The following is a 15530-nucleotide window of genomic DNA, read 5'->3' as shown; positions in this document are numbered from 1 at the left end:
AAAAGTAACTGACATTGAGGAAATTTACATTTTTTATTAAATAAAACTCCCAACAGGCTTTAGGATGGTATATTTTAGTGTATGAATTGTATACTGCATTTGACGACATTGGTATTACAATTAAGGTACATCTAGAAATAATATGTTTAAGTATATTACAGTCTGTTGTTAAGTTATAAAAAACATAAATAAAACGCACTTCGGTGTAGGCTCACACACCTTTTTACGTCAGGTAAAACAGTCCTTTCAATAAATCTAACCTCCGACGCAATCGAGATATGTTACAAGTTCAATCTGTATGTCTGTTTGTTCGTATTTACAAGCAGATGAACAGATACGTTACGTTTTATTTTTTAACGAAGGTGTTGTCGCGAATGTTCTTATCTAATATTATGATTCAAGAAAATCCGTTTATCCGTTTAGATCGTAAACTTTTTCTAATCGGGTCAGAGGTTTTACATTATTTAACATTCACATTGAGTCCAGACCCCATGCGATCTCCACCTGGGCGAAGCACGGGGTACATACAGGTGTCTCGTTTCAATATACTTTTATACACATATTTGATTTGTCATAGCCGCGTGCACCGCTCCCACCCGACAAAATAACGTTCACTGAAATACGAACTTTAAGGCAACCTCTGAAAACATACTTTACATTGAAAACATGAGAGCTGACAGTAAACAGATAACAATTTATCTTTGTAAAGTATGTGTTCAATGAATGTGATACAGCGCAAATTTCAATGAACGCGATGTGCAATCACAAGGTTAATAGAAAAGTGGTAGGTTGAATATTTGTGAGTATAATCGTATCAAAAACAAGTACATTGATGAGAGATCGATTACAGGACAGAACTTGATGATTGAGAAAAAAAAATATTTAGGTTATTTTGATAAAGGGGACCTACATAAATGTCAACATTGTCCATACGAATACATATTCACACATATTCGTGCCCCACAATACATTATAACACTTATTAAAAAAATCGGATATTATACACTACAACGAAAATCAAGATTACATATTTTTTATCAAACAAAACAAACGCGAGATTCAAACTATGACACACACATACTAAAGGCGAAAAAAAAGGTGAAAGGAATGTGACATTATTAATGTTTATCATTTATACAGCACTTCAATTCATAATATACTTTGTACTAAAATAAATACTAAATTTAAATAAGTACTTCAACTTCCTAAATAATACTGCTTCGAGCGCTCTCTTTAATAAATAGTTTAGACAATAAACAATTTCGTCTGAAATTGTCCATTTCTATATAAAATTAAAAAAAAGTTTTTTTTTTCTTAAAAAGACAATTTCCCGAACAATTTCATTAAACCAATTCACAGCTCCAATTCTCACTAATCAAAAAATTCGGTTGACAGTTTCGTTGGGCGGGCGCACGCTGCGATTAAAACACGGCAGACTGAATCTGTCAATGCAAATTACCTCTTTATTATTATAAAATATCGAAATAAATTTATATAAAAAAAAAACAAAATAAACTGGTATTTTTAAAAGGTTGGTCTAATCTAATCTAATCAACTGAAAGTACCTTATGCGGCCTCGTGCTCCGATTAATAGTAAGTATAGAACAGCGTAGCTACTCCTTCCACCTCTCCCGATTCACGATCATCGATTTCGAGGAAGGCCTCCTCTTTAATACTAGTACGAGCATGCTATGAGTTTGCCGCAGCCTACGCCCGCGCAATGTATTGACCAACTTTTATATACAAACATTGTCTCAAACTGTACGAGTATGCACAGACGAAACACAAACTTGCAATCGTGCAATGTAAATTTCTCGAGGATCTCCAGAGTTTATATTAAGAAGCTATTTTGTTGTTGAGAAACTGTTTGTAGTGCAGATAAATTTAATTATTCTACAAAAACAATAAATAAAGGGTCCTTTTAGGTATGATAATTTAGAGCGCTATTTTTTTATTCTTTTTTTTTCATTACATTATATGTAACTTCTTTAACGTATTTCAGTAAGTATATATACTTTTCGAAATGCTTTTTTTTTTGTTTAAAAGTAATACTTTCGTAAAACCATTGAAAGATTGCCTTAAAATTAAAACAGATGCGATCTATTAATTAGTACACTATACAATATGTCCAATGATTACTAATAAAATGGATGGCGAGTAAAATTTTAAAACTGGATTAGTTTTACTAAAGAAAATTAGTCCTACAATAAAACAAAACGCACTTACCTTATGCGTTTGCAATTGACAATCAAATACCTAAAATATTTTATAGATTAAGCACATTATTTTTTTATGTGAATTTTCACGAGAAAAGGTAACTTATGAGCCATGGCCCATTATTCAGTCGTGCTCCGTTGCGACGAAGCAGCACATCGCAATTCCGTTGTTTTCTACAAGTTTTAACAATGTCGTACGTTGACATAGGTCAAATCTTTATGCAATTTCTGCGTTGTAAAGTCTCTGTGTCGTTTACGATCTATATCAAAATGAGCAAGTGAAACGCGCTCCATATGGTATCATTTCTCGTGGAACGTCACATATTTTTGTTTGTTATTGACTTCTTAATAGACGTAAACGCTATATGTCGTCACTTATATAATAAAAAATGTAGTTAACAGTACTGTGAATTCAGTTTCAGTTAAACAACAAAGCTAATTTTCGTTAGCACGAAAGTCAGTCTTGTAACTGTAACTCGACACCGACAAAGTTTGGCGTACTGTTTGAGTGTATAACCGGTATTATGACGACATGAAATTTTACATTTATGCATTTGGAAACAGGATAATATATTGACGACCATATTTAAGTTAAATAACTGAAGGATAATTAAGTCAATTCTGAACAGTCTTAGAGTAGCATTCCATCATTCATCAAATAATTGTCGAATTTTAAGTAAAAAAAATTATCAAATTTCTTTCACTATCATGCGAAATATCTGTGAGATAATGGAGGAGGAATAAGCTTCCAATTCTGATTTTTGGCCCAGTTATCCTTGTATAAGGAAAGAAAGGTCCCAACTAATATAAATGCGAAAGTGTGTTTGTTTGTTACCTCTTCACGCATTATCTACCGGACCGATTGTTATACAATTTCGTATACGGGTAGAAAATAACCTGGGATAGGATACTTTTTATCTCGAAATTCCCACGGGGGCGAAGTCCCGGGGCGCAGCTAGTAAGGAATAAAAAAAATTAAAGCTTTAGTGTTTCCAGCATATTCATGAAGACATAGAAATTTCAGTGATCAAAAATACATTGGCCAATGTTATTTGACAAATGAAAATACTACTCAAGCAATGAACACGAGATAAATGCCACAAATGACAGTGCTTTGTAATTTATAATAATTATTTATACAATTTATTATTATAAAATGATAATAACTTACAGTCTGTCTATAAAGAGTAGGAAATAAAGAGGGCGACGAATCCTCTTTGCTGGCAACGCTAGGTGATTTGATCACACATACAATATGCAATGCCATATATAATAGTCAGGATTAATTGATACCAATCTTGGTATATCTTGGTATCAATACAATATATGGTATTGCAAGGGCAAAAAATGTAGTTCGTTTAAAATCCGTTTTCTACTTTATACAGACAGACAGTCAACAATTTTAAAAATTGAAGATTTTGCTTTTAATTTAATGAAAATTTAAGTAATGCTGAGCAAAAAAGGCAATTGGTTGTTACATTTGCTCGTTCGAACTCTATAAACACAAAAGCCCCAATAGAACTAAAAAAGGGAATACTAATGCGGTGTTATCACGCTAGAGGGCAGCACTAGTGCTTGAAGTAAACAGATTAATTTGACACTGATAATGACACATGTACAATAGGATTGACACAAACATTGTTACCGAGTCGCTTCCAACTCTGAGTAACCTATCACTAACGCCAATAAATTTCCAGCCAAATACCGATTAGTTAAAAGGCAGCACACATACACTATTAGAGCGTGTTCCTGTTTCTCAGTTGCGCTGCGTCCTCCGTCATTTTGACATCCGTTAACGGATCGACGTAGAACATCGATTTTATAATGAAGTTTCGACGTACGTCAACGCATGTCAGTGTCAAACACTGTAGATAACAAGGGAACACAACGGATTTACTACGTACTCGTCTTGCGCAGGCGCAGTTACTGAGCAATAGGAACACGCTCTTATTCCGCATTCATCTTTCAATTAATAAATTAATTTGGTTAAAACAAAAATACTTATTCGAGTAAAAATGTTCGTACATTTAATAATTAGCTCCATATACTGCGTTTATTGGGTACTTGAAAAACGTAATAATACTCTATCACACTATCAGGTCACTGTTGGAACGCGGTATCGTTAGGAGACAGACAAAAATAGGTAGAAAGTGATTCGGAATTTATTTATTTTTCTACGTGATTAAGAAATGCAATATATTTAACAAAACTATTTAGATAAATTCATTTATAACTAAGCAGATTTTTTATTTCATATGGTATTGTGTCAGGTATTGTTTTACTCGATACAATCGAAGTTTTTATTATGTTTTCGAAATTATATTTCATTTGGATTTGACAATTATATAAATATCATCACCTACTTAAAGTAGTATTTCACATGTAATTATGGCAACAGCCAGCGACTTTTCATAAATTTAAAAAAAGTCGCTATAATAATAGTCGCTAAAAAGCGAAATCGTGTATTTATATATGTTAAAAAGAAAATATAAACTAAATTAAAACGAAGACTTATTAGTATATATAAAATTTAAATTGGAACTTCTAATTCGTGATAAGAATAAGTCTGGCCGCAAAATGAAAATAAAAAAATAATAAAATTTTAAAAGTCGTTGTCTGAAATATTGGCAATGCTATGATTTTGCATGGTAGGTACTGTACTGGGCAATACATATGGCATATACCTATATATATATATATATATCTACTTTTTTATATTTATATATGTGTCAAGTGCGAGCGAGATTATAATGCTTTACAAATTGAAATTACTCAAATATGTTTAATATTTATTTATTTGTTTGTACCAAAAATATATAGTTATTGCAACGTTGTCATTGCGTTTGTTAAAGAGAATGCGTAGTGGGACTGTGCTATTTACATCTCACCATCGAGTCGACTCGCAGTGAGACGCAGCTAACGAATCACAGTGTGCCATTGTGACGCAACGACAACCACACCGCAATGTGATTGGTTCGTTGCGTCTCACTTTGACTCGATTCGATAGTAAGAAGTGAAATGCAAACCCGTCTTCACCCTCTGATTAGTTATTATTACTATTAAAACACAATATATTATTTGCTGCAATTTGCTAAATATGTCTATAAAATTTTTCATAATCACGATTTTACGGAATATACTTTTTTGTATCATTTTTATGCATTTTAACAATTTGTATAATACGAATTCGCGTTTAATAAATAATTTTGAGAATTTATTTCTTGTAAAAGATTTTTTTTAAAGCATTTTTTTCCCTAGCCTAATAATGTCCTACTGTTGGGCAAAGGCCACAATGCTTTTAATCGACAATACTCTGTCAATCTTTACATTTTGTCACTCACGCCCTGAAAATACAGATTTTACAATTGCATTTTTGCATGCAAATATTGCATTTTTTTTAATACTTAACTTTTACAGTGTCAATAGATAAAGTCAGAGACCGTCAAGATAATGTGTCTATCGAATATACAACACTCTTTTTCGAATACTAAATGTATGGAAAAATGTTGAGTGGAAGCAGAAAGTCACATATTCGTTAGGATCTTAACAAAAGAAATTCCCTAGCATACTGGAAACCGTAGACCAAGCACGAAAATTCTTATTATAATTATTTGATTTAATCAAGAATGTTATATATCCTGCCTGACGGATTACTGGACTGATCAGATCTTTCTCTCCTCCCCTCTCTTACGCTTTTAGCAGAAGAGCCAATTAGTGACATACCCCAGACTTCCTAACTCTATTTCCCGTCTTCACTGTCACTTGAAAAATTATTCTTATCGTAGTAAAGTTAAGACTGACTTTTATTTACCCCTTTTTTAGTTGATTACTCAACTAAAAAAGGGGTAAATAAAAATCAATTTAAAATGAATCTTATTGTAGTAATCTTAACACTGGTTTTTATTTGCGATCGTTTTCTATAGAATCCGTCAGGCAGACATAACGATAAGAAGTTTCATGCTTGGCCTACAGGCGTGGTGAAATGCAAATCCTATAAAACTTCACATTTTCTACCTCCAAATGATGGCAACATTGGGGTCGTCTTCTATGATCTGGTCCAGGGTCGGAAGGTCGATCCTGGCCAGGCAGCAGATCTCGTCGGTGCAATGTCTCCCTGTGAACAGCCTGCGGATGCCGATCACTGGGTCGATGCGGTGCTTGAAGCCGTTCGGGCGTGGCGGGTTGCGGATGTACACTGGATATCTGAAAACAAATTTTATGTTGGTAATTTGTAGCTTGGATTTCCTCACATATTACATAAAGAATTGCATCTGTCTTTACGAATACAATAAACTCAAATACTAACGGACTGACTTTTGTACAGTTTTCACAGATAGATAGTGTGATATGTGCGATACGGTTATGTGTATAATTATACTGATTTTTTATGCAATCAGATATTGAGGTAAAGCTGTTATGTTGGATTAACACATAGGGTACTTTTTTCCAAAAGTTAGGATTTGATTAAATAGTCTGATAGTCACTGGCGCTTTATCAGTAGATGGCGCGACTGTATATAACGTATTATTTTTAATAATTCTTTCTATACCTGAAACAAAATGAATTCATTTATTACTATCTATTGCTCCCAGCTTCGCCCGCGTTCACTCACCTAAGACATGGAATATTAAAAAACCAATCTGTGGACGTTTCTTGATTACTATCTACCTTCGTGATAAATTTCAACTGGCCTAGGAGTTATCGAAATTTCGAGATAAGTGAGTGTTTCGCTTTAGTTTATAAATGTTAACTTGCCGCTTAACTCTTTAAAAACTCGCATTTAAATTAAATGATTTTAAAGACAGACAGCGGGAAGCGACTTTGTTTTATACTATGTAGTGATCTTGTTATCTTAATGCTCGAAAATGTGACTCACCTGGTGAGACACTTGATGAGCCCGTGCACTTGCGCGAACACGATCAGCTGGCGTATGTCGAACGTGGGCGGCGTGCTCGCGTGCCGATCGCACACCGCGCGCAATGTCGTGCCTTGCTGCAGCGCGCAAAGCATCTCCAGCACTTCTGACATGTTCGGCTAAAAACAAATAGGCTCTCTCTTTCTTTCTTTCTCTCTATCTCATCGTCGCCTGTCATCGGCTGTGGCGCCTGAAGATCGGGGTAAGAAACATTGAGTATGGAGAGATCATTTATTTTATTCTATCTATATGTGTTCTCACAAAATAAACGATTTGATTGTTTTCATTGATTGATTATTTATAACTCGCTAGCAGATAATTAAGCCGATGCGTGTGCGTCTTGAGGTTTGGAGATTTTATGTATATTTGGCCAACCGACTGCACAACGTCAAAACTCTTTGGATATGCTGTTGTTGGCTTATTGTTGTTATCATCTTCCAAGGCTGCGTCTATTAGTTCGTCATGATACCCACGGGATATGTAGTGGTCCTTCTAGAGCGGAACAAATACGCCAGGCTCTCTCACCTGAACGTTATCCCGGTTTCTTCCTCCGCCATGGAGTGTCGCGACGCCCAAGATACGCGTTCCTATCCTACTCTGTCTCCTGTTCAGCAATTTATTAACAAGGAAGGTTACGCCCACACTCGGGGCTCGACTTTACGATACACATACTCATAATCACTAATACACAAAGTTGATAGTGTGTTATATAAAATAGTACATACGATGCCAATGGAGTCCGAATAAAAGTAAAGCAATAACGTTCCGTAACTCGACATTCGGCTACTGAACCCTAAAACTGATATTATAAAATGTTTCCCGCTCACCTTCTCCTTGAAGTCACAACCTTTAGTGATAAAGGCTAGACACGACTTCTGCAACTCCTGGTCGCTAAACAGCCGGCTGAGGCTGGTCGTCGCGCGGTACATATTGCTAAACTTTAATACTGGAATCAGGGTGACCTGAAAACAATGGTACATGTTGTGTATTCAATGCAGACTAATATTACAAATGCGAAAGTCTGCGTGTCTTACTGTCTGTCACGCTGTCACATGTATAATGTTGTGCTAATTTTGATGAAATTTGGAATAGATGTTGTTAATGATCTGCTGTCAAATATAGGCTACTTTATCATATTACAACAGCTAGTAGCAGATAAACTGAGAAGAAATAATAAACTTATATCATATAAAATACTGGACCTGATCAGATATGGCGATAGCGGCGAATGTGACCACTATACATTGGATCGAGAGAGAAAAAGGTACTCACCACACCGTAATATACTAAGTTCTGTATGCAGGATTTGACGAGCGTTTTCTCAACGTTGGTGTCGGCGGCGATTTTGGATATGTGGTTGTAACCGTTGATATACGGAAGAAGCTGCAACAAACACACCAAATTAAAATTTCTTTATTCAATTTAGAGCGTGGCATCAATGCTCAGCTGTGCTCCGTTGTTTTGACATCCGTCACGGACAACGGACAACGCAGACATTGTATGTAGATTCGAAGTACGTCAACGCACGTCTTACTTATTTTTCATAGGTTTTTCTGCCAATAGATAGCGATAAGCAGTCGTAAAAGTCATGCCAGATGCCTTTAGGCGACTTGAATAAAATCTGACACCAACGTTAGCAATAACATATTCGATATGATGATGATAGGTTTTTCCTCACATCGAGGTGAATCAACATCTGTCGACATACTTCAAAACAACAGAGCAATGGGGCCAAACCTTAAATCGGTGTAACTTACATGTGAGTTATAGATAATATAAGTATTTAAAAGACTAACCTGTCTCGTGGTTAGATCCCAGTCAGCTTCCATGTCGATTTCAAAAGGCTCCTCATCCTCTACGTCCAGGTGTTCTTGATTTTGTTGCTGACCGTCCTCGGTGCCCTCGGGGATCACCGGGCGCGGGGGCCGTCCCGGCCGCGGGGACCCCACAGACGCCAACAACACTGGTACATCGTGGTCGTGCACAGGTGCGGGGTCCTTGCGTACCTCCAACACTTTCAGATGCATCACTGTGTCGCCCTCTGGTGACAATATCGACGCTAATTTTAACGTGTCGTTTACCAAAATCTTTTTATAAACTCTTGTGGGTGCCTAGTGCCTATAAATAAAGATCAGAGAACTTAAGTATCTCTAGATCTACAACATTCAGTATCTTAGTGTCTATGTATAGCAAGTAACCTGTGGTGAGAGGGTGTGCTAACGAGAAATATGTAATTTGTATACTTTAACAAACTTACATGCATGCAAATGCATGTTTTTCATGTGAAAACGTTTACATCGATACTTATACCTAGAGATTTTTTTAATAGCCATAACCTATCCCAATACAATAAAATAAAATAAGCAAATCAAAATATAAATAAATCAAAATAACTACATAATAATTTCAAGACCTTAGTATCAATGTAAACTTAGTTGGCAAATAAATAAATATGAATCTCAACAGTTTCATACAAATATAATATTCGCTTTGCTACTATATATATTTATCTAAATAGTCTGAGTCAGTTTCCAAACTCGCGAAGGTTTGGTGAGATCACTGTATTCCACTAATATTATAAAGGCAAAATGTTTCTGTTTTTTTTTTTTACTTTTTCACGCTCCAATTACGCGGGTAAGTGTTAACCGGGTGGTGCAGCTAGGATATAATATTTTAATGGGAAAGTAAGTATGTTTGTTTGTTACCTCTTCAAGCTTTATCTACTTAACAAAATTCCCGTGGGAATTCAAGAAGGGCGAAGCCGCGGGCAAATGAATTTTTATCTCGCATTAGCAGAAGAAAGGGTCCTCGCTCTCTTATCTTTACCGTCCATTTCTTGTCGACAACAGATCCGAGAGCCGAGATACAAATCGAAATTTCTCCGAGAATCACGTCGCAGTGCATAATTATTGTGTGCATATTTTTTACAGGACGGCAAACAAGCAAGCGGGTCACCACGAATACGAGGGGCAACACAAGAGCCCCGGCCTTTCAAGAACTTGTAGTCTCGTTTCTTGACGGTACCCATGTCATATCGGATCGGGAATATCGCGGCAGCAGAAGATAACATAATGTATAATGATGAAATAGCATTAATTAGAATAGATTATTACATATAATCTCTCTTTTTTCATCTGAGCGTATGCCTGGTTGCTTTCGTCGCCAAAGAACGTCTGAACTCAGTGTCGGTTTTCCAAATTTTTCTTCTGCACTTCGCAGTATCTATAATTCTTGACATCTATCATCATTGACGACATCAAGCCTTCTACTTTAGGGGTTCGCCCTTTGTGCCAACCAAGTGTAAGCGGCATAGCCAAACATATGTTCCCTACATAATTGTTAGCTTTTATTATTTATTTACTTTATTTCTCATTTATTCACTTAAACACTTAACATTATTACATTTGCAACGAACTTGCTTTAAAAAGCACTAAAAAGGAAATTCAGAAATTTCATATTCTTAATAATATTTAGTAATTATAAATATCTTTTTAGTGGCTTAACGTCATAGTGTTAAATGTCAAGCTTTTGAAGAAGTGAGCAATGCTATCTCAATGCATTTTATTAGCAAAGATTTTATTTCACACAAAGTAAAACAAAAGAAACATAAGATAACAAACCTAATTTCTAGTGTTTTATATGAAAATATATAATATATATTTCCTTTATATGATTTGCATGGCTGTTTAATCCTTAAATCGTAAAAATTCAAGACGCAATGCAATGTTGCTATGATTTGTGTTTATAGAATATTTTCTATATGCATTATTCTTCAATAGCGATACAATGCATATAAACACAATTGTTATCTGGTAGCTGGGTACCAGTCGGCAAGCTATCTTACTCTAGGAGTACTCACCAACTAAAGTAGCTTTGCGGTGTGTGTTCAGATCATGCAACAAGTGGGCCAGAAGTGTTGGCAATTTGGTACAGCCATTTGATACAAAACGAGTTTCCTCTTCCATTATTGTCTGAAATAAACGAAATTAGCTCCTGTGAGTACTCCAGTATTTTGGGCAGATGGTAACACCTATCTTGTGTGATAGTGAAACCCACAAAAAGGGCACCGAGAAACCACCAGGTTTAGGAAATTTACAATCAGAAGCAGATAAAAATAATTGCCCTCAGACCTAAATTACTTACTATGACTCGGGTTTAATAGACAACAATACAAATTTACTATGAGAAAAAAACTGTACAAAAATATTGGACCATAACCTAATAGAAACACAGATGCCGGTTGTGAATAGACAATTAATTTTTAATTTTTATTTTTATATATTATTCCTACTTTGGTTTATTAGCCCCTAGCTGCACTTAACAATGTTAAGTTTCAGTGCCACTGCCTGTAATCTTCCTCATAAATGTGACTATGTAACATAGTAAGAATATTTCACATTTCAGATTATACTAACCAAGTGCTCGCCAAGTTTTTTGACAACGGGCTCATACTGGACAGTTTTGGACCAGCTGTCACAAACAAAACAAAGGTTGAAAAGATACACATTGCGTTCATATCTGGAGTTGTCAATGCGGATTGGATAACCCACAATTTTATGACCCAAAGCATTTCTGGAACAAAAACCACATATTACTTAATGTCTAGCCATGAAAACTTTGTGTATGAATGGAAAAATATGTTTACTGCTTGTAGCACAAGTGTTACACTGTTTTACGGTTTGTACACACAGGGACTTATACAATGTAATAAATTAAGGTTTAAAAACTTACATTGTCATTGTGCACTTCTGTATCTGTGGTTTTGGAATTATATAGGCACTTATTGAATCAAATACCTCTTTCGAAATATAATCTTCAGGGAACTGAAAAGAAACAAGACTTTAATGATTCCAAAGTGCATGGTAATGTCCATAAATTGAGCGGTTAATGAATCACACAACTACTTAGGCAAAATCTTAATGCAATTTCGCTCACCTGGCAGGATATTTTAGGACCGGCAACGGGATGGAACTCGCCTAAAAATATACATCGGATCGGGCCCTGCCGCCCGCATCCCTCGTAATAACGAGTTTCCATCATCTTCGAAGACATTAGGCTGAACTTCGACTCCACGCCGTCCTCATAGTCGTGCTGCGACAGACCATTGAAATGTCTTTGCACTTGCATTGGAAATGTTTTACCGGCGCATTATCCAAGAAAACCAAAATAAACTGGGTCGCTCTAAGCAGCGACCGGTTAAAAAGTTTAACTAGTGAGTTGAGGATAACTAAAGATAAACGACGTTTGTTTTTTTATCGCCAACGTGAATTTCTAGGAATTCCGCATATAAACTAGGCAATGAATTCAATGAAATGACAAGTTAGTTTGTTGATAGCTGTCAAGTTGGTTGATAGCTGTCAAAGTATGTAGTGTCAATGTCAATTTCTTTTTTAATGTATTTAACAACAGTTTATCACTTTTTACAGCAAAACTAAGCCAAAAAGAGCAAAAAATTACTTTCTCTGTCTAAGAAGTGAAAACACTATATTAAGGTACTAATCCGATTCATTGCATACTCCCTAGAACTTTTTCATGCTGGCATGGAATTATACTTAGAATTAAAAGGTTCTAGAGAATACCCCTTGGCTCCAGTTTTTTTTAAGTTTCATGGTTCAGATGAACCTTGAAAGTGATGAACTCTCCTTTCGAACAAGACCGCAGTTTTTCAAAACCGTTAGTTTTGTTTACAATGACTACTTACCTAGTTATTATTTTATACCACATACATTTTAATTTTATTGAAAAGAAAGCAATCTTTGCCAGACATCCAGACATTTATCTGATTGAATCCAATCTTGTCCGAAACATTTCCGCACACCGAATTCGTTTCATTAATTTTTATAATACAACTAGCTGTACTCGGGGCTTCGCTCCCGTACCAATCCAGTACAACCAGCGAACGAGAAAGAAGATATTGATGAGGGGTGGTAAGTAGTAAGAAAGATTTGTAAATTTTCAGGTCCTATGCCGCGGGTTAGGTAATAGCTGTGCGAGTCCATACGCTTGAATACCATAGTATAGTAAAAAGTAAGTAAGTACCATGAAGTACCTACCTATAGTTACTTCATCATCGATAGCCATTTAAACGGCCCCAATGATGGGGCATAGGCCTTATTTCCTTATGGCGCATCCACACATGCCCGGCGGCACGGTCGGCGGTCTACCCGGTGGCCATGCCGCCGGCACACGCAAGGCGGTCTGTAAGCCGGCGGCAAACCTGGTGGCATAAGCCGGCGGCATGTGTGGATGCGCCATTAGATCATGCCAGACTGCTACACTGGAGGTCTCATGCGCAATGATCTTTTTCTTAATGACCTGGGTCTTGGATATTTATTTAAATATTTATATGTTATAAAATATACCTAGTACCGTTGAATTAGTATCCCATAACACAAGTCTCGTAATTACGAGTACTTTGGGATTAGCTCTATCTATGTGATTCGTCCATATGGACATATACCTATATAGGTCATTTATATTTATTTACATAATTATGGATCATGACATGACCCACCACACGGATCCATTGCGGATACAATCGGCACCAAAAGCTTAACGTGCCTTCCGAAGCACGGAGGAGCTTTTGAAAATTATAAACGAAAAAAAAAAAGACGGCTGACGGAAATAAAAAATAGGAGAGAAGAATGATTGACTGCTTCGTACGACACGCCTTATTTAAAACTATTTTTGAAGGAAAAGTGAAATTAAGAAGAGGGAGACGGAGGAAGAGTTATGCAAGCCAACTGAAAGAGAAGGCAGGCGTCGTGTCGTATCTAGACGAGATGGTACTTCGTCAAAGAAGCAAAGGAGGATAGTATACTTATACTCCACCGACAAGGAACATATGAAGCCTGTGTTTGACTTCTGGTCTTCAACGATATCTATTCCAAACATCATCGTAATCTGTCCAGCACGGAAAAGCAGCGATGAAAGCGTAACAGACACAGCGTGCAATAAGTATGGAAATATACGAGTAGTATGCCTATGGGATAATGCTTAAGAGTACAGTCAACAGCATATCGATCTAACCAAATTCATTGCGAAATGACCACTACCGCCGTCACGTGAAGGTATATGCGTTATTTGGGATAAAATGATGCTTAAATTGAATTTGTCAAAAATAAACGTATTTCTATTTCCCCGGGTTACAGGGACCCTACGGGCGTCTCCATTTGCAACGTCCAAAGTGACTAAGCGCCAAATAAAACCTACGTAAATTGAACTTTAAATTTTAAGCAAGAAGTTTCAGTGTAGGTTGGCGAGTTTCTCGTGATAGTGTCTGCAAAACAGAGGGTCCTGTAATCCTTGTTAAGAGGGATCGACCGCCGAGAAACGCCTGTGGCCTTGAAATTTTCAGGAGGAATGGAGTTGCTAGATAAATAATATTTATTTAACGTTTGTATTTAATATAACGTTGTTTAGCATTTAGCTGTAATATCTGACACTTGTGTTGACAATTCAAGTATTGTAGGTTGACAATTCAAGGCTCGTCCCGGCTTTGTTCGGGTGAAACCATAAAAAATATGTAGGTATATAAAACTTCCTCAAGAATCACACTATCTTTCGGTGAAAACTGTACAAAAATCCGTCCGTTAGATTTTGAGTTCATCGCGTTCGTACATAAGGACTTCTTTTTCTAGTAAGTAAGGAAGGGTACCATATTATTATTTAAAAAGAAAAATAATTACATTAAATTAAAAAAAAAGAACGACGCTCTGTTATTTTTCTACTGCCACTATTGGCAAAGGCTGTCTGCAAACATTGATTTAAAAAATCGCGTTTTGTACCTACCTACCTACCGAAATATTAACACAATGACCTAGAAGGCAGGTGACAGTGGTGGTGCCCGTGAACCGGGAAGTGTGCTCAAGGTTAAAGTGGCGCATGCGGGATGCTCACCCTCGTGCGACGATGTGACTTTGTAGCGGCGGCTATATTTCGATTAAAAGATCTTTAGGCTTCTTTAACATTCGATATTTTATGAAACTGAACTGCAACTCTACTACATGTACTTAAAACAAATAAGTTTTGAAACGCTGGAAATCTGCCCTAATTTCTTTAAAAATAAAATTTGAACTTATATTTTTGATGACATCGCATATTGTTGCATTTAGATAACTAATTCTTCAAGTAATTAAGTTTTAATTTAAATATAGTAACTTTATAGTGGATTAGATGTTACAAAAATAAATCAAAAGTTATATTTTTTACAATAATGTATACACGCCGCAAGCTTTTATTATCGTCAGTTAATTTTATTCTTATTATTCAACAAATTAAATATGAAAACTTATAAGAAAGATAAGCAATATAAATTCATTGAAAATTTGCCCGCAGGTGCAAGGTTAGCACGTGCTAGCGCGCCCTTCATGAGCCTTCAAGATCTAAAAATCCCGTAA

The 15530-nt window shown here is 36.0% G+C and overlaps 1 protein-coding gene across 2 annotated transcripts; it reads right to left on the bottom strand.

Annotated features, from left to right (window-relative positions):
* Nucleotides 1-9: 9 nt before the first annotated feature.
* Nucleotides 10-12439, bottom strand: LOC128683096 (GATOR complex protein NPRL2-like). 2 transcript variants are annotated; one of them, XM_053768343.2, is made up of 10 exons: nucleotides 12067-12439; nucleotides 11863-11954; nucleotides 11547-11703; nucleotides 10991-11102; nucleotides 8928-9172; nucleotides 8404-8514; nucleotides 7959-8093; nucleotides 7093-7250; nucleotides 6231-6419; nucleotides 10-1442 (listed from the first exon to the last, which is right to left on the bottom strand). In XM_053768343.2, exons 1-10 carry the CDS (start codon nucleotides 12256-12258, stop codon nucleotides 1376-1378), a joined length of 1458 nt encoding a protein of 485 aa, XP_053624318.1. In that variant the 5' UTR covers nucleotides 12259-12439; the 3' UTR covers nucleotides 10-1375. The 2 variants fall into 2 exon arrangements, with proteins under 2 accessions (XP_053624318.1, XP_053624319.1); XM_053768344.2 differs by lacking the exon at nucleotides 10-1442 and having other exon boundaries at nucleotides 4911-6419.
* Between the last annotated feature and the right edge of the window lie 3091 nt (nucleotides 12440-15530).

The sequence above is a fragment of the Plodia interpunctella genome, chromosome Z (assembly GCF_027563975.2).
Source record: "Plodia interpunctella isolate USDA-ARS_2022_Savannah chromosome Z, ilPloInte3.2, whole genome shotgun sequence".
Taxonomy (NCBI): Eukaryota; Metazoa; Arthropoda; class Insecta; order Lepidoptera; family Pyralidae; genus Plodia; species Plodia interpunctella.
The sequence above is the reverse complement of the archived record's forward strand: the minus strand, read 5'-3'. Positions and strand labels throughout refer to the sequence as shown.